Source organism: Dendrobates tinctorius, unplaced genomic scaffold, assembly GCF_039654945.1.
Source record: "Dendrobates tinctorius isolate UK_male_01 unplaced genomic scaffold, ASM3965494v1 ptg000383l, whole genome shotgun sequence".
Lineage (NCBI taxonomy): Eukaryota > Metazoa > Chordata > Amphibia > Anura > Dendrobatidae > Dendrobates > Dendrobates tinctorius.
Window position 1 is genome coordinate 4,304,315 of NW_027362049.1, and position 25,242 is coordinate 4,329,556.

At 44.6% G+C, this 25,242-nt stretch overlaps 1 protein-coding gene and 1 long non-coding RNA gene across 3 annotated transcripts in view; one reads left to right on the forward strand and one right to left on the reverse strand.

The window, feature by feature from the left end:
* Positions 1–2,338: 2,338 nt before the first annotated feature.
* On the reverse strand, positions 2,339–4,267 carry LOC141075962 (uncharacterized). Its single transcript, XR_012227379.1, has 2 exons — positions 3,781–4,267; positions 2,339–3,618 (listed from the first exon to the last, which is right to left on the reverse strand). It is a non-coding gene; the product is annotated as an uncharacterized lncRNA (long non-coding RNA).
* Positions 4,268–4,381: 114 nt separating this feature from the next.
* The window catches only part of LOC141075982 (SEC14-like protein 1), a 61,748-nt gene continuing 40,887 nt past the window's right edge, over positions 4,382–25,242 (forward strand). The window contains exons 1-3 of one of the 2 annotated variants that reach the window (XM_073563194.1): positions 4,382–4,537; positions 12,488–12,570; positions 17,532–17,624. In XM_073563194.1, coding sequence (XP_073419295.1) covers positions 17,562–17,624 — 63 coding nt within the window. In that variant the 5' untranslated portion in view covers positions 4,382–4,537; positions 12,488–12,570; positions 17,532–17,561. Of the gene's footprint in view, positions 4,538–4,646; positions 4,680–12,487; positions 12,571–17,531; positions 17,625–25,242 lie in introns of those variants that run through there. The other variant, XM_073563195.1, reaches the window with a different exon arrangement.

Below are 25,242 nucleotides of genomic sequence, written 5' to 3' on the forward strand. Positions count from 1 at the left end.
GTGTGAGTGTCTCAGCCTGGGGATACAGAGAGCCTGTCTGTGTGAGAGACACACGTGAGTGAAAGCAATGCCCACGGTAACTGTGGTTTGGCTGGACGGGAGAAGCCTGCCAGTTGGTAGTTAGGTTGTACCTTGTTTAGTTAGTGCCGGACAGGAAAGGATTTGTTTTGGTTTTTTTTCCTTTATGCATTGCTTTCACCGTTAATAAACCTGACCCAGTGTCAGTTATACCCGGACCCCGGCTGTGCGCCTGAGTTTCATGCTGAATGCACGTGACCTTTGACCCCAGCAAAGGCGATCCCGGAGTGTTTTATCACAGAACGTAACCTACTAGTGCCCATGCACCCAAAATAACTGTCAGCAGAACAGTTATCACTCCCGCCTCTCCCATACACATGAACTCTCAAATGAGCATTTGTTCTCTATGGGGAGAGAGGAGTAAGTCGCTGGCAGTGAGTTCTCTCATTGGCTTATCTGCCTACAGAATAAAATGATTGGGTGCCTGAATTGAAAGGTGGAAGCCTCGCCAAACTCAGAGGAGTTTTCTGTACTATGTAAGAACTGCACAGAGGAAACACTGCCAGCAGGACAGTGACGTCCACTCTGCGCTTAGTCTGTGGCATGTGTAAATGTTTGCATTAGCTTGAACTTCCCAGAAGAGTGCAGCCGCGTGGCTCTCCCTCTGTTCATACAACTCTGCGCAGTGCTCTTGTTAAAGCTCGAAAATTCCTTTCCAGCCATAAGTGGTGCCTCTTATTGTGACCACTGATGGCCAAGGCATATTATGGCTGCTTAGTGAGGAGTGTGCTGCTGTGCCAGCTGTGTCAGATGCAGTGCCCACTGGGACATTCTGTATGCCAGTCGCCACCATGTGTGACATCGCAGATTTATGGAGGTACGATAAAGGACAATACACCTATTTGGATGACGTATTAAAGGGGTATTCCCATCTTATAAAGTGTGATTGATGGAGATCTGACCTCTGGGACCCCTGCAAATTTTCAGAATTACATGGTGTAGTGCAATGGCCTCTGTCTAGCCCTTCCCTGCACATTAGCACATTCTGCAGTGAGCATTTATAAGCTTCTATCTGCTCTTAAAGGGTTATTCCCATCTCCTAAATCCTATCCCAATATGTAGTTGGTGTGATACTAATAATATCAGCAAATACCTCCAGTTGTAGTATAGTTCTTCTAATTTGCTACATCTCTTTCCTCATGTACAGGCACTGCAGGACCTTAGGTATCCATGGTAATCAACTAGCTGTCACTTCATCAGTGGACGTAACCATGGATACCTAAGGTCCTGCAATGCCTGCACATGAGGAAAGAGATGTAGCAAATTAGAAGAACTATACTACATTTCTAATTGGAGGTATTTGCGGTTATTGATACACCTATTACATATTGGGATAGGATCTGGGAATAACCTTTAAGAGACAGTTGTAACACGCTCCTGGTTGGGTGCTAGCGCTATTACTCCATCTCCATAGCAAAAGAGCGGATGATTGTAGAGAGAGGTGGACACTTCCATGTTAGGCCCCCTCCCCAGGCTTAGGCCTTAAGCCCCCTTCACACATAGCGTCACCGATTTTGTGACACTTACCTCCGACCCGGCTCCCCGCTGGATATCGCTGATCGCGCGAGATCGTCCTGGTCCATTTCTCGTCGTCGGCTTCCTGCTGGCGCAGACGAGCGACTCCATGGACGCAGGAGGAAGTCGTCACCAGAGCTGCCGTCTGACAGGTAAGTAACGACCGCCGACTGCTGCTGCATCGCTGTGAGATTTGCCTGTGTGGCAGCTCACTAGCGATCATTTAGCGATGAACCAGCGATCCGATCCTGACCGGGTCGTATCGTTGTTGGGATCGCTGGTGCATCGCTAAATGTAACGGGGCCTTTACTCTCCCTCCTCAGGACCGGTGCGGAGTCTCCACCGCTGCTCTGCTGCCTGTAACACGACTTATCTGCTCGCACCATCTACTCGGGCAGCACCAGCGATTGACTGCAGCGCTTTTCATCTGACATCAGTGCTGCACACAGTAACAGACACCAGGAGCAGCAGTGCACTCAGCACTGAACCCTGGGTGAATAAAGTGCAGTTTGTAGTTTCAAAGCACACTGAGCCAGAGGACAAGGAAACCAGAAAAATCCCTTTAAGATGGCAGTATCCCTTTAACCCTCCGTCAGGCGCAATATAGATTCTCCTCAGTTCATGCGCAATGTGCCTGACAAGCACAGGTCAGAAAACCACCTATAGTAGCTACATATTTCAATTTCAGGACTATAGAAGTAGTCAGTGACCTTCATAGGAATGTATTAAAAGAGATTACACCAAATCAGATGCAAAAAAAAACATTTATTAACCATAAACTTATTAAAACTAAAAGTACCACTTTTTGGTAGTACCGCCAAATAGGCTCCAGTTATCTTTACTTAACTATTGCTTAAATATAAAATTATGGAAAAAAACTTAAAGGATATTGCACTTAGATGTTAATTATTTTCTACTCATCTTCAGTGGTTTCAATTGCAGCAGAAGCAGCACAGGTACACTTAGAAAAGCAAGGCTGGCAGACGAAAGTTGCATGGGAAAGGCAGATTGATTCTTTACATATTTTGCAGTCATATTTAGAAAGCCTTCTGAAACCAGATACAAATGAGCAGGTAGTACAACTGCGTCTTTTAGAAGGTGGTAGAGTTGGTGTTTGTTCTGGAACGTCCTTGGGACGATATCTCTTCAACCGGTGTTGCAGGGCAAGGGGCATTCCAACCGTCTTTGTACTTCTTAGGCTTAGCTCTCCACTCACCAGTTCATTAGCCAAATGTTTTAGGTACATTCTCCTGCGCATTTGTTTAAGTTCATTACCGAGGTAAATTACTTGTGAGTTGATGCCACCCACATTCAGCATTGTAAAGAAGCCGGTCATAACCTTTTCGTTCTGTCCGGGTACTTCGATCATCGAAACGGAGGCAACGGATCAGGACTTTGAATCGTTTCAGATTCATCACAAGGCTGAATTTTTCGATGCCATCACCGTCTGTCCCCCACAGCTCCTCCAAACTTTGCCTATTTGCTCTGAAAGCACCAGCTAGGTATAACAAGCCAATAAATGCCTTGAGTTCAATCACATCAGTGTTTTTGATGTCCCTCTCTCTGGAGAATTGCTCTTTGATTGTGTCAATATACTGGTTAGTGAACCGAACAATAGTTTCCAACATGCTATCTGTAATTAGATTACTCCAACATTCCACTGCAGTTTTAGCTTTTCTAGCACTTCCAATAACTCCAGGAAGGTGTGTAATAATATTGTGGGATTCTCTGCGCTGTTTGTTCTTGGGTGCCTTTTTGTTCCACTTTGTATTTTTATCTTTGCCCAAATAATAAGCTAGATCTGTGTCTGTTTCCTCTGTATCAGTGTCATCACCATCCTGCTCTGTTCCAGAATCAGTGTTACATTCTGCTACCTCATCTTCAGATGAAATGTCACTAGATTCCTCTAAATCCTCAGTTACTGCTGGTTCTTCCTCATCATCTTCTAACAAAAAAATCTTCATTTCTTCTAAATGAAGGGGTTTAGATGAATCATACTGTTTTCTGGCCATTGCAGCAGAAAATCTGAAGCAAGAGAGAAAGAGTATGTGTTAGGGCGCAATGTGCCTTAGAAGCCACCCTCCTTTTTTCTAAGAAAACAGTACTTATGTACACTAACTTAGCATTAATCCTTCATAAAACAAGCTAAATACACAATCGTGATGAATAAAAAAAGAAAATACTAACCTTTCAATTTGTGTTGAAATCAGGCGCAATGTGCCAGAGAAGCCAAAGTGTTGATATCTGCTCACTAGAAGGTCTGCTGAGTCACTGTGATATCAGGTTTCACAGAGCCTGTAGAGTCAGGAGATAACTAGGAGGGGTGGGGTTTTCTGATAAGTGGGCAAGGAGAGAGAAGTGAAACTAATTACTGTGTGCCTGTCAGATCTATTGCGCCTGACGGAGGGTTAAATAATTAGGCCACGCAGATTTTGGCACTAGCAATGGTTTGGCATCCCAGCAGTGTCCTGGTGCATAACCTGAAGCTCCTGGACACCCATGCAAAATTTCCCACGGGGTCTTTAGTAGTAATGGGCCAAAGGGGGCTTTTGTGCTTCAAGTTACACCCCTGGCAATAGTCCATAGACCCTCTGCGTGACAGGTGGAGGGCAGTCTGCTCTTCCGCACACACAAGCGACAACTCATCCCTTCCCTGCGGCATTCTCCACCTCATTCATATAAATACAGCAGCCCGCACGTCACACACAGGGTGGGCCCAAATGCCAAAATACACATAGCTCCGCCCACCGCCTGATGTCTGACAGCACGTGACCAGGACCTGGAATGTGAAGAGCATAGCAGTGAGTGGGCGGGGCGGTGAATACTAATTATTGACGTCACTAGCTGGGTGCCTGACGCAGACGCAGTGTGGATCTACTGGTGGCCGGTAGCACAGCGGGACCGGAGCCCGTTGGGGCGGACACGGACCCGCAGAGGCTTCAAGGTGAGATGGGATGACCGGAGCTCGGTGTGCCGGTAAATAGAGGCCCGCGCGGGTTATATAACAGTGCAGGAGCGGTGTGTAGAGGGGAAGCTGCTGAGGGATGTGCGGTGCTATGTAATGTGTGTGAGCGTGTAATAAGCAGGTATGTGTCCTGTATAATGTGTCCATCCGACAACACGCAGCCGCCGCTGTACATTGTGTCATCTTCATCTGCATCATTTCTGGGGAAGTGTGTGTGTATATATACCGTATGTGTGTATACTTTTTTATATCCCCATTTTTTTGCTGATTGCAGAAGTCTGCGTTCCCCATGTGTCATTGTATGGTAAAGTGGGTATGATCACCCTTGCAGCCTTGTGCGGTCCGGCAGTACCCCATGGGTGTCCCCATAGTCGCTGAGCGGGCGGTGTGCTGTGATCATATGTAGGTCAGTGTGGCTTCTGCAGATCGCTCGCTTGCAGTTATTACATAAAGATGACTGGGAAATATGGAATCAGCATTACGTTATCTCAGGGCACCGTCACATTGATCGCAGTGACATGGATGTTGTTGATGTGTGACTATTTCTGAATGATCAGGGTAAGGGGATTTTCTATATCTGCAGTGTTATAAATGATAAACTCCAAAATCACTTAGTGTCCTCTACGCCAATGATCGCTCTAGACAGACTGCAGCGGTGACAGCACGCCGCCGGGCGTCACCTCTGCAGCCAGTTTAGACACCGGTAGCCTGATGTAATTGATGCGTGTTGTGACCCCTATAACCAGCATGTAAAGGGGATGTCCATCACTGCCAACACCTTTTTTTTAAATTAAGTAATCCCTCTCTAAAAACAAAAGAAAAACGGAGCCTTTTGACAAGTAATGAAAAGCCGCAGCATACTTTTCCTGTGAGCTGCACCCCCTTGGTAATGAATTGGTATATACTGTATGTTGTACTAAAATAAAAAGGTGGTGGGTGATGAACAAAAAAATTCCTGGAATTCTCTAGCGAGCACAGGGAGGAAAATAAGGGCTGCACTGGTGGTCACTGCTGGAGCCAGAAGTGGTGATAATGTCCAAGCTGATCAATTGGGCAGGTGACTCCACATGGACTGAAAGTGATGATATCCCCCCCCAGAGTGCCGGGGAAAGGATGGGTAGGTAAAGCATTTGTATTTTTCTTTAATTAACAATCCTTTCCCCATGAGAAAAAAAAAATGCAGCATGCTTGGATTTCACTCCGAAATCTGATGGGTGTGAGAAAAAAAATCACGTGTCATACTGACCATCAGTACGGCTTCTGACATTTACCAAACTACGGACCATCATCATGGCTTCTGACTTTTACAGATTATGGACCATCAGTAAGGCTTCTGACTTTTATGGACTACAGACCATCACCATGGCTTGTGCTTCTGCCTTTTATGGGTTACGGACCATCCGTAAGGCTTCTGACTTTTATGGATTACGGACCATCAGCATGGCTTCTGACTTTTATGGACTATGGACCATCAGCATGGCTTCTGACTTTTATGGACTATGGACCATCAGCATTACTTATGACTTTTATGGACTATGGACCATCCGTAAGGCTTCAGACTTTTACAGATTATGGACCATCAGCATGGTTTCTGACTCTTATGGACTACAGACCATCAGTAAGGCTTCAGACTTTTATGGACTACGGACCATCACCATGGCTTCTGATTTTTATGGATTGTGGACCATCAGTAAGGCTTCTGACTTTTACAGATAAATTACAGTTCAGTAGCATAGGAAACTGTAACTGGTCCTGTAAAAAGTTAACAGCTGCTGTGTAAGAACATGGATCGTATACGGACAGCACATGGATGACAAGTCAGAAAAAATCATCCCACTCTCCTGGATGAGAATGGGACAGATTTATGAGCAAGTGTGAGCGTACCCTTAATAAGATGTCTGTACCTGTGGCCACAAAAGTGGGAGATGGGCTTCTGTCTTGCTAGTCGGTATTGGATCCTACTATTGATGAGCAAACCTGCCCAGATGTTATCCGAGTATCTTGGGCGTTCTTGGATATGTTCGAGCCCCTGTGGCTGCATGTTTTGAGGGGAATGCCTGTTTGGCAATCCCTGCATGTGTTACAGCTGTCTTACAGCCACGAGGCATGCAGCCGCTGGGACTCGAACATATTATTGGAGCACGCCCGAGATGCTCGGATAACACGTTATCCGAGCACGTTCGCTCATCACTAGACCCTACTTATAAAGAGCGTCTCTGTGGATATAGTAGTACGGTATATTGGAGTAATGCGATGTGTGAAATCCGCCACTGGCCTACTCTTTATAGTGGTGGTTCACCTTTTTATAGCCTTGTAACTTTGTGGATAATGCACAGTGAGTTACTTATCCGATACTGGTCCTGACCTACAGGAAATTGTTACCAAGCTTGTTGTCGGAAATGATCCCTACTTTGAGCCTCTACAATACAGGAGCCATTTACTTATCAGTTTACTGTAAGTTGGCACACAATGCAAGTCACAAGAACCAGTGTTGTGTAGACTTAAAGCAAGCAAATCTGGGAGACTTCAGCTCTAAAGTTTGAATTGTTAATGCAGCTCTTGGCTCAAACTCATGGTGTAACTCCTGATCAGATCAGAATGTACAAAGACCTATATATAAATTATTGAATGGCTTTGAGGCTCGGTCCACACCCTGAAACATGTCAAGGTCTGAATGTTGGCATTCTGTGCTACGATTCGTGCTGGTATCTCTAGAAATGGTATTAAAGCTGTAGCCACAAGAAAACAAGTACTGCACTCATGGGAGAAACATGGCGGCTCAACCAAGCCCCAGCTATAGATCATACTGCCCTTTTGAGGTCATTCATGGAGCAAATGTGAAAAGTGACCATCTGTTATTTACTTGTGCTCCTCAGGCTTTTCTTACACCTGTTTTTTCCATTTCTTGCCACCCCCTAAGTGCTTAAACAGAAGACCGAGAGGTTAATGATACCTCCAGTAGATGTTCTGGGGGAAGCAGGTGGGGAAAATCATTAAGTGAAATGTATTAGTTGTTTTAATCCCATGGGAAGATGTGGAGACAAGGCTGATTACTAACTGTAAAGTGTCCTCAAGAAAGCCTTCTCTGAATGGAAGCTTTTCCCTTATCTGGACCATGACAGGAGGCCTCCACTTTGGAGATGCCAGTAAGCCAATCCTAAAGTTTTCTTTTGTGGGTTACCTGGCCGTAAGTGTTCAATTTCCCTGCAGCGCCCCCGCAGGTAAATTAACCATTACCCAGTGTCTTTTACAATTATTGGGTTATTTGTTTAGTGTAGGAAAGGATTGGTCCTCCTGAGCGAGACATTCCTTGTAATCACTCGTCACTTTGGCCAAAATATGATCCTGAATACCCCACCTTCCCTTATTGTGTAACAAAAAGACACGTCACTCCGATAATTCGATAAGGGGTGCTCAGAACAGGATACCAGTCCCAATAAATCATATAAGAAAAAAATCCGGCACTCCCAAATGCAAAAAGAAGTTCCTTTTTATTTTTCACAGCTTAATAATCCACATGATGTACATTCAATAACGTTTCGGTCTCTATAATGGACCTTCTTCAGACATGTGGAGCTGTGGGGATCGTCACGTGCAAGAAAACATGCGCTGTCAGTTGTATGCTGCCATAAGAAAAAGTGCGCACTTTTTCTGTACGTAACAATAAGGCTATGTTCACATCATGTGTTATCCACACGTCAGCGGCTCCCTGAAGCTCTGACAAACGGCTTTCGGATATTAGTACTGACGGGTCCATTGACATTATTAATGCAGCCGGAGTCACTTTGTGCTTTGCAGACACCGGTGCAATGTCCGTCCAGTGGACACATTAATTAGCCAACATTTTCTCCTTACATCACGCACAATAGGACATGGCCAACAGGCATGTGAAATATCGCCTGGTTAGTCAGTCTAAGTTGAAAACCGGTTTTTGAAAGTAGAAACAGCATTTTTTTTGCTTTTTTTTTAACCTCTGCTTTTATGCTAATGACGTTCCTACGTGGAGCCAGACTACAGGAAATGTATCTCCTTTCCTTGTTCTGTGTCTAGGACATGTAATAAGTAGTGTGATTTAAATACTATTTTAAAAGTCCACACTCTACTGTAAGTAATTTACTATATAGTGCTGCGCCATGGTAAAATAGTCTGGCAGTACCTCCGTTATGGTTCCTAATAATTGATGGATATTCTACTAGTGCCAATACCGTAGTAAGGTGACTATTATTTCTTGGGTCCACTTTACTGGGTTCTGTTAGACAGAAAGGAAAGAAAATATAGGTCATCGAGTTATCCTCAAGATGATGTATTTCATCATGACAAGCCCGTCTCGAAATGAACCTAGGCTGGAGAACATCTGACTGCTGTCTGTTACCTCCAGAGTAAGGTGCAGCCGGCCATGGGAGACATAGTGGTATTACGTTACAATGAAATATCTATAATATAATGCTAGGGAGAGTCTCTCTGTACGAAGCCTGCATAGACTGCTCAAGCGCAAAAGGCCTGTGCAGTCTAGACCCCACAGAGTTGCGCATCCGGGGATGAGGATTGTGGTCCAGGAGATCGCAGTATGCGTTAGCACTGAACGCATACCGCGATCTCTGGCACAACAACTTACCTACCCGGTATTGCCGCGGGGTCTTTTCGGGCCACAGACTGGGATATGAATCCTCAGTCAGAAATGGTGCATGCGTATAGCGCCCTCCAAGTGCCATTTTGTTGGTGGGCGGAAATTATTGAAATAAGGCAATAATGTGAGTAGAGGGCGGGTTGTGGCCCCGGAATCGGTGCCTGCGCAGTCCGCGCTTTCATGGCCATTTTTATAGATGCGTCAGCGGACCAATCCAGCCACTTTCTACCGAATATATCAGAATGGGGGCGCAGGATGGGAGCAGCACATGACGGGATGGGGATGCAGGATGAGAGAGCACCACGTGACAGGAAGGGGATGCAGGATGAGAGAGCACCACATGACAGGATGGGGATGCAGGATGAGAGAGCACCACATGACAGGATGGGGACGCAGGATGCGAGAGCACCACATGACAGGATGGGGACGCAGGATGCGAGAGCACCACATGACAGGATGGGGACGCAGGATGAGAGAGCACCACATGACAGGATGGGGATGCAAAATTGGAGTAGCACATACCAGGATGGGTGCGCAGGATGAGAGAGCACCACATGACAGGATGGGGACGCTGGATGAGAACACCACATGTCAGGATGGGGACGCAGGATGAGAGCACCACATGACAGGATGGGGGCGCAAAATTGGAGTAGCACATACCAGGATGGGGGCACAGGATTGGAGCACCACTTGACAGGATGGGGGTGCAGAATGGGAGCACCACTTGACAGGATGGGGGTGCAGGATGGGAGCACTACTTGACAGGATGGGGGTGCAGGATGGGAGCACCACTTGACAGGATTGGGGCGCAGGATGGGAGCTGCACATGACAGGAAGGGGGCGCAGGATGGGAGCAGCACATGACAGGATGGGGGTGCAGAATGGGAGCACCACTTGACAGGATGGGGGTGCAGGATGGGAGCACCACTTGACAGGATTGGGGCGCAGGATGGGAGCACCACATGACAGGATTGGGGCACAGGAAGAGAGTAGCACATGACAAGATGGAGGCGCACAAAACAGGATGAGGGCACAGGATGGGAGCTGCACATGACAGGAAGGGGGCGCAGGATGGGAGCAGCATATGACAGGATGGGGCGCAAGATGGTAGCAGCACATGAAAAGGTTAGGGCAGAGGATGGAAGCAGCACATATCAGGATGGAGACCATATACCAATATAAATGCTCGCCACCCGGGCGTAGAATGGGTTCAATAGCTAGTAATTTGTATAACAGTACTACTCACCTGAGAGTGATCTGAGGTATCACAGGAACAGTTTCTATTTAAAAAGCTCTCTCTATATATATATATATATATATATATATATATATATATATATATATATATATATATATATAATATATATTATTTTTTTTTTTTTTTTTTTTCATGTAGCCCTCATAAACATTACAGGAAACTCAAATATAGTACTTGCCTGGCATAAAGTAGAAAATAAAGCATAAAGTTCATACAATAGTGCTGGATAGCCCGTTTAGTTTACAGTCCAGCGTCTTAGGTTCCCGTTTCACTTAGCGATGCACCAGCGATGACAACAACGATACGACCTGGTAAGTATCGCTGGTACGTTGCTAAATGATCACTAGTAAGCTGCCAAACATGCAGATCTCTTCAGCGACGCAGCCACCATCCAGCGATCCTCGGCGGCCGTTGGTACCTTGTCACACAGCAGTGATTCTGAACGATTCCAGCCTGCGTCCCTGAGTTCTGCGTCGCCAACGAGGTCGCTTGTCGGGTCAAACACAGCGATGCGCGCTGGCCAGCGGGACGCCGAAAAAATGACCCAGGACATTCAAGCACGATCAGCGATATCCAGCGGGGGGGGCGGTCGCTGCTGCGTGTCACATGTAGCAAGGTCGCTGTTACGTCACAAAATCGGTGACGCTTCAGCGATCTCGCTAGCGATCTCGCTATGTGGGAGGGGGCTTTAGTCCTTTAGCAGAGGCACTCAATCCTGGAAATCTGCACACCTCCATACACAACGTGTGTGAGACAAACAAGTCTCATTTTACCAAGTGAACCACACCCAGGGATGGAGATATGGTGAACAGCTGCTCATAACCAACCAGTCTTGGCCGATTAACCTCTTGTAGTCTTAAATGCCCTAAATCATTACTCCATATTTATCACCCATCCACAGTGTGTCTAACAGCCACTTTGCAATATTATATAGGCCCGTATGAAAGCGTGTGATCTTAGTGAGACCTTTCTTGATGGTTCTTCTCAGGCTTCAGCCCTTAGTGATCACATGCAGTCGATATTGGTTAGCTCATTTAAAGGGGTTGTCCACTATTGGACAACCCAAACTTCAACTTTTCAGGAGCCCAATAAAAAAACAAAAAAAAAAAAATGGATACTCACATCCTGAAATTGCTGAAATGGCACCGATGCCATTGTTTTTACTTTTATTTTAGGTGCTCAATTAAAATATCTGACTGCTCACTTTTACAAGTTATGTGAACGACGGCCACAACACCGTATACGTTTGAGGTATAGGATTCTGCTTCATGCTGGTGCTGCCATTCTATGGCATCCTTCCAAATGTTTCCTAGGATAAGTAGAGATTCAACCATGAAGAGGGAAAACTCCTCCCGCGCTGCAGGTATACTCCGTGTTTGCGCTACTGAGATAAATCTATTACAAGTTGGATTTTGGCACTGAATCTATGCTTTCCTCAGGCTGTGTCCTGAGATGATGACGGTGTCCTCTGGGTACATGGTCAGTTCTCTAGTATCTGATTTTCTTACATCAGATGAGTGCTATTATTTGTAGTAGGCCTTGTTTTCACACTATTATAAAGAGCTGCTACTTATGGACCACTCCTCCACTGCATCCATTAAATCCTATATGCCTCACTGGTGTCTGATGGACCTTCAAAGGAATCTCCACAAGCTCCTGAACATGTGAATATCTAGGGCTCTGTTCATACAGGCTCCCTGGATCCTTTTGCAGGCTCTCTGATCTGAAGCATCCGATTTATGATCAGTTTATGATTCTTCCCTTTATTGACTTTTTGACAAGTGTGAACCTCCCCTTACATAATCGGTCCTGTGCGTAATACCACCCATTGCTGTTTTGGCCATGGTTGTGAATTCTCCATCGTTTGCATAGTACTCCCTGAAGATGTCTGTGTGTGTAATAGGGGTGGGAGCCGCATCTGTGTGTGCTCTGGGCAGGGTACATATGTGGGGCGTCTGCTCGCTGCTAGGTCTCCTGATGTGTAGGATAGAGGTTCTGCTTATCATTTCTATGATGTCAATAACGTTATCTTTTCTCTCCGCAGATGTGTTACATGAACCCTGCACTTTCCAGAGCGCTGTGCGACGTCTCCATATAGTCTAGAACTGCGCTTTCCTTTTTCTCTAGGTAAGAGATATCTGGGAACAGCTAATTAACACTTTTTCAATATTTTGGTGCTGAGGATGTGACGGTTCCATATGTAACGTTTCTGTTCCACGTCACCTATACCGTGGGAGTCGGACCTGACAATGCATATCTGTGTGCATGTCCGCAGCCATTCATTTCATCCGATCCACAAGCGCCCTGCTATGTAGTCACTGTTTTTTTTTTCCCCATTTTCCAAATTCTTTATTACTGTTATTTTTAAAATTTTAATAAAGTTAGCAGGCCGTGCCCTGCCTATTTACACACAAGGGGAACTCCTCCGTGAATTTTGTATTTTACTTTCTTACGGTAGATCTGTCAGCTTAATGTGCAGCCCTATGTAATGGTGGCGTGCTACAGGTTTGTACTCTGTTTTGCTAACAGGAGCTCTCACATAATATAGTGGATTCATAGTTGGCTCTCATGGACCACAGGGTGGATATTGTGTATGCACAGATACACCACAGCCTTATAGTCACTTACACAGGGGCGCCCTCTCCCCGTAAATATATCGTACTCCTATCGATGCCTGTGCTGTTTATTTTAGCTTTTCCTATTTTTGTGCTGTTCTCACCTCTAGTAGTACAAGGTTGTCACTGTATTCTGCCCACATTCGAAACAGAAGGACCTGCATTAGGTGAAGGATGGGGGATTATCCAGACTTTTAGTATGATCCAAAGTTTATAGTTTTGCACTCCACTGCTGATAAAGAGTGCACTGGAGTAAGGTGCACTAAGCTGAGACGTGGGTCACTTTTATGATTTTGACTTGCATTTCTCTTAATTCACTCTTCTTTTATTTTTTTGTGGTGTAAATTCTGAATAATTTTTCAGGCTGTGTACAGCTATCCATTTTTCCCACTAAGCTCCATCCACTTGCCTGTAGCTTGGTCCTAGGCTGGTCCTAGTCCATCAATTAGAGAACTAGTAGATCTGCAGCAGATATGATAAAATCACTAACTGCAGCTAGTAGCCGTGTAAGATACACATTTCTGGAATCAGGGTCTTTGCTACTATTTCATGCTGATCTCTGATGGGATTCATCCCATCTGGCCACTTCACTCCACAGCCGCGTTACAAATCTGTGTGCTGCCTTGAACTCCATGCTGACGAGTCTAAAGGCCCCTTTACATTTAGCGATGCACCAGCGATCCCGACCACGATACGACCCGGTCAGGATCGCTGGTGCATTGCTAAATGGTCGCTAGTGAGCTTCCACACAGGCAGATCTCACAGCGATGCAGCAGCGATACAGCGGTCGTTACTTACCTTTCACACTCAGCGATCCTGACGTCCTCCCGTCCACGCGTCGCTCGTCGACGCCAGCAGGAAGCCCAGCAGGAAGCTGCCGACGAGAAATGGAGCTGCGCGATCAGCGATGGACAGCGGGGGAGCCAGTCGGAGGGAAGTATCACACATAGCGATATCGCTGCTGCGTCACCAAATCTGTGATGCTTTAGCGATATTGTTAGCGATATCGCTATGTGTAAAACCCCCTTTACCTGCACTGATATGTTCTACCAAACCCTCAGCTGTGGCAATGAAGTTTCAGGAAATCCCCTGAATGCACATCTTTTATTAATGGCAAGTAGATATCTTGAAACTGCAGATGAATTGATGATTCCTACTTGATCAGAAAAATAAGCATTAAAGCGCCATATTAATGCCATGCGGTTGTATGGTATTTAACGCTTATGGCAAATGTTACTAAAACGTCTCCAATTAAAATCTGCAACAAAACTACACGATCTGGTCTTAAAACTGGTCTTGTAAGCAGGATTATACAAGTTCTTATTTTCTATTTTTTTTTTTTTTTTTTTTTTTTTTAAACTGTTTATTCTAAAACTTTTTTAACATAACCTAAAACAATTATGCATTTAAGAGCACATAATAGCAACTTAAAAAATTGACAATTAGGCTACTTTCACACTAGCGTCGTGCACTGCACGTCGCTATGCGACATTGCAGCGCACCGAAGCATAGTGTGGAAGCGCCGCACAACGGGGGCAGCGGATGCTGTTTTTCATCGCATCCTCTGCCCCATTGTGAGGTGCGGGGAGATGGGGGCGGAGTTCCGGCCACGCGTGCGCGGTCGGAAATGCTGCAGACGACGCACCAAAAAACGTTACATGTAACGTTTTTTTGGTGGCGACGGTCCGACGCAACCGTCGCACGACGGTTGCGACGTGAGGCAATGCGTCGCACTGCGTCGTTAATAAAAGTATGGAGAAAAAACGCATCCTGCAAGCACTTTTGCAGGATGCGTTTTTTCTTCAAAACGACGCAGTGCGACGTGCAGTGCACGACGCTAGTGTGAAAGTAGCCTTATTTTCCTGTTGCAATAATGGAATCTTGTCAAAACCAAAAGGAAGAGTCCAGCGTGCAATGAATAAAGTGGTCCCTAAGTTATTCAATCAAATATCAATCATCAAACAATAATGTTATGGAGGGGGGAAGGAAACAAGAGCAGGGGAAGAGAGAGAGAGGCAAAAAGAAAAAACGTACATCATCATCCGAGGTCAGCTTGATGACAGACTCATGCATTAAAGTGTTACTATATTGGTTAGGATGATATAAGTTCACTCACTACAGTGACGCATCTGACTGCTGTATATTTATAACAGTGCTGAACTCTTGTGAAATACCGATACATCGGAACTACCCGAAGTGGTTGTGTCCCCACAGCTCAATAACGTGCAGATTTAGCCCTAGGACGATGTCTTCCCTGCTCATTATTTTCTATATAAAACTGTTCTGCAACCTCTTGTTTGCTAATCCTGAGATTTAGGAAGGAAAGCTTTTCCTAGGAATGAAACATTCATGTCTTTCAGAACGCCAAGTACTTTACTAGAACTGCGGAAACAAATTGTGCTTTTTTTTGTTTGTTTTTTTTTTTTTGAGGCTGTTGATCACCTGAGATGACTATGTGTGTATATATATATATATATATATATATATATATATATATATAAAAAATCATCTAGCCTACGCGGCATTTAGAGGGAGAACTACATAGAAAACCGTGTTCTCGTATACACTGCGGGTTAGGTCACCTGCTCAATCAGGTCTTGCCAGATATTTGTTGGGGTCAAGGATCACTTTGAAGGGGTTGTACCGTCTGGGTAGCCCCTTATACTAGTACCTAACCTCATCGCTGTGGTTCTGGCCACTGAAACCCCCAATGGTCTATTGTTACCACTGGTCAAGCAGCAGGTCCCCTCTACCTGAAAAAGATGTTGCGTGCGCATACCTTTAGGGTATGTGATCACCTCGTCTTTTTCAAGCGGATCCTGCCTGGAATCCACCTGAAAAAGTGCTTAGTTTAAAAATAATGGACATATGCACAGCAATGTCAAAACAACATGTTCCATCTTTAACTTCTTTAAATCACTTAAGGCATCGAAAGCCGTGAAACTGCTAAAAGAAATGACCTTGCCGTTCTTCAAACTGTTTCCTGAGGCATCTCTTTCTTCAATAACAATGTGGGTACTCGGGCGTCTATAAGACATGGCGTTCACGTATCCTTAGGGAGGAAATTAAGAGAAAAGAACAAAAGTTGAAAGTAGGTTAGGGGACCTATTCACGCATTGTATTTTCACATGTGCAAAAAGGGGTGTTTTTCTTCGTTGTGTTGAATCTGTATTTCTTTGGGTTCATTTTTACCATTCATTTGTCTGTCTGACCTCAACCTGTTAGTAAATGATTACCAATGATGGAACTGCACTTTAAATTCTATGTACAGTGGCTTGCTAAAGTGTTCACCCTTTTGGCATTTTTTCTGTTTTGCTAACTCACAACCTGGTGATTTTGAGGGTTTGCATCAGTTCATGTAAAGAACATGCCTACAACTGTGAACAGGTTGGATGCTTTCCACTGGTGAACAGCAATCGTGAAGCCTGACCACAGATTTTCAATTGGATTAAGGTCTGGGCTTTTGACTAGGCCACTCCAAAATATTTACACGTTTCCCCTTAAACCACTCAAGTGTTGCTTTCGCAGTATGCTTTGGGTCATTGTATTGTTGGAAGGTGAACCTACATCCCAGTCTGCAATCACTGACAGAATGAAATCGGTTTTGCTCAATAATATCCCTGTATTTTACACCATCCATCTTCTCCTCGACTCAGACAATTTTTCTTGTCTCTGCTGGTGAAAAACATACCCACAGCATGATACTGCCACCACCATGTTTCACTGTGCGGATGGTGTTCTTGTGGTCAGGAGCTGTTTTTACCTAAATGTTCAGTTTTGCTCTCATGTGACCACAGCACCTTTCTCCATACAATAGGAGTGTCCCACATGTCTTTTGGCCTTACAATTCTTGTGTGTAAGTAAAGTAAAGGCTTTTTTTTCTGCCCATTCTTCCATAAATTCTATCTCTATGAAGTGTACAGCTTATTGTGGTCTTATGGACAGATGCTGAAATCTCTGCTTGGGAACGCTGAAGCTCCTTCAGCATTACCTTCAGTTTCTGTGCTACTTCTCTGATTAATGCCCTCCTTGCCTGGGCTGAGAGTTTTGGTGAGTGGCCCTCTCTTGGTAGGTTTGTTATGGTACCACGTTCTTTCCGTGTGATGATGGATTTGATGGTGCATCGGGGGCTCCTCCGGAGCTTGGAATATTTATTTTTCGTAGTACAGCCATGAATTTTACTTCTCAACAACTTTGTTCCTGGCTTGTTTGGTGATCTCTTTGGTCTTCATGGTGCTTGTCTAGTGGTGTGGCAGCCTCTGTGGGCCTTTCAGAATAGGTGTGTATATACTGGCAGACTATGTGACACTTAGATTGCACACTCGTGGACTTCCTGTCACTAAGCATGTGATTTCTGAAGGTAATTGCTTGCACCAAAAATGTTTTAGGGGCCTCATAGCAAAAGGGGTGAACACACATGCACATGTCAGTTTTATTATTTTATCACGCTAACCTATTTCTCTTACATTGTAGGTTCCTGACGTTCCTTAAGATCCGGTCACCATGGTGCAGAAATACCAGTCACCCGTCCGGGTGTATAAATCCAGCTTTGAGTTAATTATGGCGGTAAGTCTTCATGTCATATGGTAAATGGCCTGTTCCTGGAGGTGCCAGCGGCTGGCACAGACTCTCTGTATGTATTTTAATCAAGTCGTTCTGCAGATTCCACAGGCTCCCTGTATTAATGTACATTTAATTGCATGTACTATTAACGTTTTCTGGGAGATGTCCAACATTATGCACCGTGAGCTGATGATTACTGTATCTATTACTGCCGAGTTATTTCTGTTCCAGCTCAAAATAATACAGGCCTTTAGGGTCTACAACCAAGATCTGCCTGCTTTGATGTCATGTAAATCCATAGCGCGGCCAGGAAAGTAGATTTTCAGAGCTTTTCACTCGGTTTTGAGACTCCACGGCTTTTTCCCTGTAATAATTTGCCATGAAAATCCCCTGCAGCTTTAGCACTGGGATTTTTCTCTATGCTGTACTCGTTAGGTGCCAGTGAAATGGGCTGCCTTTCTAAAATAGATTTTGGTTATGTTCACTTGTTCTGCTTTCTATTACATTTGTTGTCACAGAAAAGTGTTTTGTTTTTTTTTTGTTTTTTTTTATTTATACAGCCTCCCAGTAAAAGCACCAGTTTTCCTAATGGACAGCATGTGATTTTGAAGCTCAGCCTTATGTAGTTGCTTAAAATGCTGTCCCATATGGAAAAATCCTTCTCTATACGAGAGTCGGTTAGCGATTGGCTAACTGCAGCCGAAATGGCCAGGGATCAGCTGTTATTGCCGGGACACCATGGAGAAATGGGGGGGGGGGGGTGATATGTTGAGTTCTCCAGTGAAGGGTCTCCTTTTTCGCTGCTATTCACCTTTGTGCATATGAACGGATTTTGTTGTAATGGGATAACAAGTGCTGGCTTCGTTTTGGCATATTTACTGCTACTGTTTCGTCTTGTATGCAGCATGGGTAATACTCATTAACAAGACACCGGCATATATTTTCCTACCCCTAGTACAGGGTCTGATTTTCTGCAGCCACCGTCGCGCTTCTGTATCTCTTCTTGCCTTGTCTTATGGGCCTTTTACCTCCTATAGTTCTAAAAATGACGTGATCTGTATAAATGCATCTCTCCGTTCCATAAAGTGTTGGCACAGGGTTCTACAACCGAAAAATATTTCTTGGCTCCTAAATTTTGAAATCACCCCAAGTAATATTTAATGGCATTTCCCAGGCAAAAAAAAAAATTGGGAGGCTCACCTTTTTAAGATGCCTTATCAATCCTGAGAGTTTTTTATTTTTCTCTTCAAAATGACACACCTTGTCATCCAGAAGTGCAGGAAACTGCAGCGCTGCCCCTTTCAATTGAATGGCGGTGTTCACTGAATCTGCACTGCAGCCCTGCTATTCTCAGGATTGGGGTTGAAATCCCCTTTAAAACTAATGAGCCACCAGGTTTTTGCTACCCCATCTGAGAGCAGCATGACGTAGGGGCAGAGACCATGATTCCAGCAATGTCTCACTTAGTAGGCTGCTTGCTGTAGTTTTGACAACCTCACTGTTTTCTCTGCTGCAGATCTGCTAGTTCTCTGAATGCTGAGCTTTGTGTATCCCCGTTCACATCACTGGCAGTTTTCTGTGTACACTGTGCATAGGTAGAAAGCTTCAAATAAATGATGTTGGTGGGGTTATACAGGGCTTATGAATGTGGAGGGCCTACATGCTTTATAATCTCCTGCTGATAAAATAGTGTTATTTCTATATTATTTTTTTTTTTTTTTAATAAAAATTACAGCATTCAGCTCAGTAAGTGACACATCACTGGAATCAGGGTCTCTGCGCCTACATTTTTCTGCTGTCCAATTAGGTGGCAAAAAACCTGATGAGAAATTCCCTTTAATTCTCTCTGTAATTGTAGGGTATCGTGCGAGTAAATGTAGTCTCCTAGTTATGTGTGCAGTCATTCCTAGATCATCGGGGCAGGAAGGAACAATGCATGCTTTCCCGTTGTCTCACACTCTAATTTGTGAAGAATATTTCCGGGCACACATCACAGTAAATGCAATCTTGTCCCTGGCGTTTGCACGTTGCACGCTTTGGTCGTGGCACACGTTCCTACTTTGTATTCATAGATTGCATTAGTCCTGCTTGCAGGTGCCCAGGCTTTACTTTCTGCACTGATGTGCTGCTTTTCAGAAAGCGGAATCGGATTGTGGTATGTGCAATTCATTATATGGGTGTTTGGAAATTCTTGAGAATCTGGAAATGTCTGTGGGTGGCTCAGGAAGTGGACTGTGGGAGGCCGGGTTTAGTCTGTGAACCCAGTACGTGTCAGCTGCTCTGCAGGCGCTCCCAGAACAGCCTGTTCTCACAATGCTTGCATCTGTGCGTCCTGACAGCCACAACCAGCACCCTCTAAATAATGGGCGAGGGCACGTGATGTGTCATACCAGGAGATTTGGCATGAGCCGCAGCGTGAAGGCAGTATGCGTGTGTTCCTCTTCGAAAAAGCATATACTGTAGGAATTAATAATTACAGTGTGAACATAAAATCGTTTTTATAGGGATTATATTTCATACGTATAAAATACACCCATTTCCCAGTGAAACCATGGCAAATGCCACATTAAAAGACCTGAACTGAGATGCAGCAAAGCCCTGCCATAAGCCTTTCTTATACCTTCCTATCCGTGGAGGTTGGCACCCTAGGGATCCCGATTTTGGCGCCCCCACTCGGCGAGGACTGTCCTTTACTGCCCTGCCGGTCCCTGATATCACAGGTAACGCGTTTTCCCCAACAGCGGTTCATCAGGAGGCAAGAGAGATAGAAACGGTGTCCATCATGTCAGATATCAGGATGAGATGGCACCCGCGGTCAAAGGAGGCCGACCTTATAAAGCCCCCATTATTGCACATAGGAACGCCTACCCAATCATCGAAGGGAAGAATAATTAATCCCATAATTGCAGCAAGAGGTAACTCACGTGTGCACCCGGATAAACGATGCCATAGAGCCCCCGCATGCGCTCCGGCATGGAGCGCAAACAAGATGGCCGCTAGTACACATACTGTGTAGCCAGAAACCAAAATGGCCACGGTGATAATAGATCGGACCTGCGCATGCTCAAACATTTTTGCAGTTGTGCGCTATATTCCAATTCATCAGGCATAAAGAGAAACGAAACACATCCAGGCCGCACAGAACCCACACCAAAAGGCGCGGTATGGCAGGCACATGAATAGATGGACACTTCAAACTTGCGGCACACTCAAAACGCTTAGTCTATAATATGTATCAGTGCCTGGCCAACAGGTCACCAAAATAGGTATTAAAGCGGAGTACACAAATGGGACTAGTAGATATGCCAAAGTACAGATAATAAGAACACGAAACAGTAAATTAATAAAACCATAAATATGGTATACGTGTCAGACGTATCATGACGTGCCATTATGCTCCCCCATCTACTTCCAAAAATGCCAGTTGTCAAATCAGAAAATATCAGATAAAGCAGGTATAGGACAAACATTCATTCATTCCATCAGGGAAGAGGGACTGTAGTCTGAAAACCCATTCCCATTCCCGTCTCAAGACGATTTTATCCAGATTCCCTCCCCTCACTCTAGGTTTTATTAGCTCAATCCTATTGAAATTAATCTCACTAAGGCGGCCATTATGGACAGCATTCATATGTCAGCAATTGGAGTATCTCGTTTATTTCTAATATCGCCCACTCTCACCCTAAGTTCTCTCGTAGTTTTGCCCACATAATCCATTGGGCACCTGCATGTCGCTTTATACACCAAACCTGATGATCTACAGTTCCCAAAATCCCGAATACAGAAGACCCTTCCGTTAGTTGCACTAGTGAAGGTTTTGCATTGATTCATAACATTACACCTGGTGCAGTTACCACATCTAAAACAGCCTAGGGGGTTTCTGTCAAGCCAGCTCCAGCAGGTCTCTGGTAAAGACTGTGTACAAGACGGTCACCTATTGATCTTCCTTTTCTATAGGTGATACTGGGTTTCTGTGGAATAAGTCCTCTCAAATTCGGGTCCGCCAGGAGAATCCCCTAGTGTTTTTTTAAAACTCTATACACTCTGTTCTCAGGATTGCTAATGTCCTCATCTTGCTGCTTTTGCAGACTTGATTCTTTCAAGAGTACAGTGATGCCCTATACTCTGGTGCTCTGCCCCCTGTGGATCACACAGTGCCGTCCTAGCCTGAGGGGCAGCTCTGTTGTCAGTGGGGGAGAGGGGCCCTGAGCGTGGAACTCTCCACCCATGTAGAGCACATGGACAGGCATTGTCTTGATGGGTCTTTACAGTTTGCTTATTCCCTGGCATGGCGCGTGTTAAAATCCTCAGCAGCTGATGTTTGGATCTCCCTGTCGGCCTGATGTGATTAGAATTTTTTTTTTTCCAGGAGTGCACTGATCCCCTGCCACCAGTCTTCCTACTTTCCAGGAGATGGTTCAGTCCTGACTGACATTTTAGGTGTGCTGCATAATTGCACTTCTGGACCAACTCAAAGGCAGTGAAGCTGGCCATATCCAGTGATCCCATTCAGCTTTGGAGCAGCTCTCACAAGCGCTATAGAAAAGAGCTTGTGAGTGCTATGCTTCTAACCTAGCAGACCTCATAAGCTGTAAAGGTGGCCAGTATCCTTGGCAATGAACAGAAGAATATTAAATGAACAGTCCGTCTTGTGTGGAGAGGATTTTTAGTAAATTGTAAAGTTCCCTGTTTTTAGAAGCCCATTCCAGAACTCGAAGATAACCCTTTTAAGGCGTTGCAAGTGGCAAAAATGTTTGCAACTTTCCCATACAATTTAATTGCGCTTGCAGAAATCTAAACGCATGCTGTAGAAATACCATTCAGATATACACACGTGGTTAAAATTGTTGATACCCCTCGTGTAATGACAGAAAAACCCACAATGGTCACAGAAATAACTTGAATCTGACAAAAATAATAATAAATCAAAAATCTATGAAAATGTACAAATGAAAGTCAGACACTGCTTTTCAGCCATGCTTCCACAAAATTTAAAAAATAAAAATGAAGCTCATGAAATAGTCCTGGACAGAAATGATCGTACCCTTAACTTAATATTTTGTTGTACAACCTTTGAGACAATCACTAATCAAATGATTCCTGTAACTGTCAATGAGACTTCTGCAACTCTCAAAAGGTATTTTGGCCCACTCCTCAAGAGCAAACTACTCCAGTTGTCTCTTGTTTGAAGGTTGCCTTTTCCAGATGGCATGTTTCAGCTATTTCCAAAGATGCTCAATAGGATTTAGGTCATGGCTCATAGAAGGTCACTTCAGAATAGTCCATTGTTTTCCTCTTAGCCATTCTTGTGTGTTTTAAGCTGTGTGTTTTGTGTCATTATCCTGTTGCAAGACCCATGACTTGCGACTGAGACCAAGCTTTCTGATACTGGGCAGCACATTTCTCTCTAGAATGCCTTGATAGTCTTGAGATTTCATTGTACCCTGCACAGATTCTAGACACACTGTGCCAGATGCAGCAAAGCAATCCCAGAACATAACAGAGCCTCCTTCATGTTTCACAGTAGGGACAGTGTTCTTTTCTTGATATGCTTCATATTTCCGTCTGTGAACATAGATGATGTACCTTGCGAAAAAGTTCCATTTTTGCCTCATCTGTCCATATGACATTCTCCCAGAAGCTTTGTGGCTTGTCAACATGTAGTTTGGCAAATTCTACTCTGGCTTTATGATGATTTTTTTTTTTTTCTTTTCAATAATGGTGTCCTCCTTGGTTGTCTCCCATGAGGTCCACTTTGGCTCATACAAAAACGGATGATGTGATCTGACACTGATGTTACTTGAGCTTGAAGTTCACGTTTAATCTGATTAGAAGTTTTTCTGGGCTCTTTTGTTACCATTCGTATTATCCGTCTCTTTGATTTGTCATCAATTTTCCTCCTGTGGCCACGTCCAGGGAGCTTAAATTTCTGAATAATATGTGCAGCTGTAGTCACAGGAACATAAAGCAGCTTGGAGATGGTCTTATAACTTTTATCTTTTGTCTATAATTTTCTTTCTAATCTCCTGAGACAACTCTTTCCTTCGTTCATCTGGTCCAAGTTGAGTGTGATGCACACCATGTCACCAAACAGCACAGTGAGTATCTGTAGCCCTCTATACAGGCCCACTCACTTTTTTTCAAATCCTGTGGAAGCATGGTTGAAAAGCAATGTCTGACTTTCATTTGTTTATTTTCATATATTTTTGATTTATTACTTTTGTCAGATTCAAGTTATTTCTGTGACCATTGTGGGTTTTTCTGTCATTAAACGAGGGGTACCAACAATTTTGACCACGTGTGTATAGAGGTGGTGGTTTTGTTTTTTTTTTCTTTTTTTTTTTTTTTTTGTTTGTTCCACAAAATCTTTAACAAATCTGCTGCTTGTGAACTTGTCCTAAAAAGATGCACACCTTAGCAGTGTATATATAGATTTGCAACCCACCCTGGCTATATTACATAGTATTCTGTATGTTTATTCCCTTATAACTATTGAACTCTGCAGTGTGGATATGACTTTCGCATCAATGGTCCCAGACTGCAAACTGCCAGTCCCAGATTGTAAAGACCCGTCTTGTGATTGACTTGTTGAGGTTCTGGAGACCTATGTAGGTGCATTCACTTTGGGTGACGTCTCGAGGATTTGTTGGCTCGTGCAGCCATCTGCGGCTTGCCCGGTGTTAGTCATGATTTCTCTAATGCTCTGTTTTCTTCTGCTCATTGCTGACAATAGGAAGTTTCAGGGTGGGTCCAGCTGATGGGAAAGCTTAGCTGACTGACAACACAAGCAGAGCACTTTGGCTTCCGGCATGAGGACTCCTATGAGACTCCTCTACTGTAAGTTCCCCTGAGCTTCTGGCAGCTCTGCTAGTAAACATGGGAAGTGAACCATGTAACCTGTTCAGCACCATTCAAAAATGCAGTGTATTTTCTCTGACCTGTATGTTAATGTAGACCAAGTCCTTCAGCTATTGACCAGGATTCTGTGGTTTGGACAGTCCCGTTTTAGACTGAAGTCATTCTCTGCCAGCTAAGGCTTGGTTCAGGCTTAGTCCATGCTCCCCGCCGACCACTATGTCAGGGTATCTGTCGAAATCTCCAAACAACTGGATTTCGAGCGCTCCCCGACATAGCCAATCACTTAGGCTATGTGCCCACGATGCGATTTTTAAGCACTTTTGCCGCGATTTGCGGCGCAAAAATGCTGCGAAAACGTTTAAAAATCGTGTACAGAACGCCCCCCATGCATTCCTATGACATTCCGCACATGCTGTGCTAATGCTGCGCTTTTTTCCGCGGCGGAATCGCATCACGGAAAAAATCGCAGCATGCTCATTCTTTTGTGCGGAATCGCAAAGAATTGCCGCGATTCCGCACCCATAGGAATGCATGAGAATCGCTTACTTCCCGCATGTGGCTATGCCCACCATGCGCGAAGTTAAGCGTCTCATGTGCGGTTGGTACCCACGGTGTGGAGGAGAGGAGACTGTCCTCCAGGCCCTGGGTACCATACCCCTGTAAAAAAAAGAATAAAAAATCGGGGTATATTTACCTTCCGACGTCCCGCTCTGCATTCCCGGCCTAAGCGTTACCAGTAATGCCTTGCGGCAAGGTCCTGTGA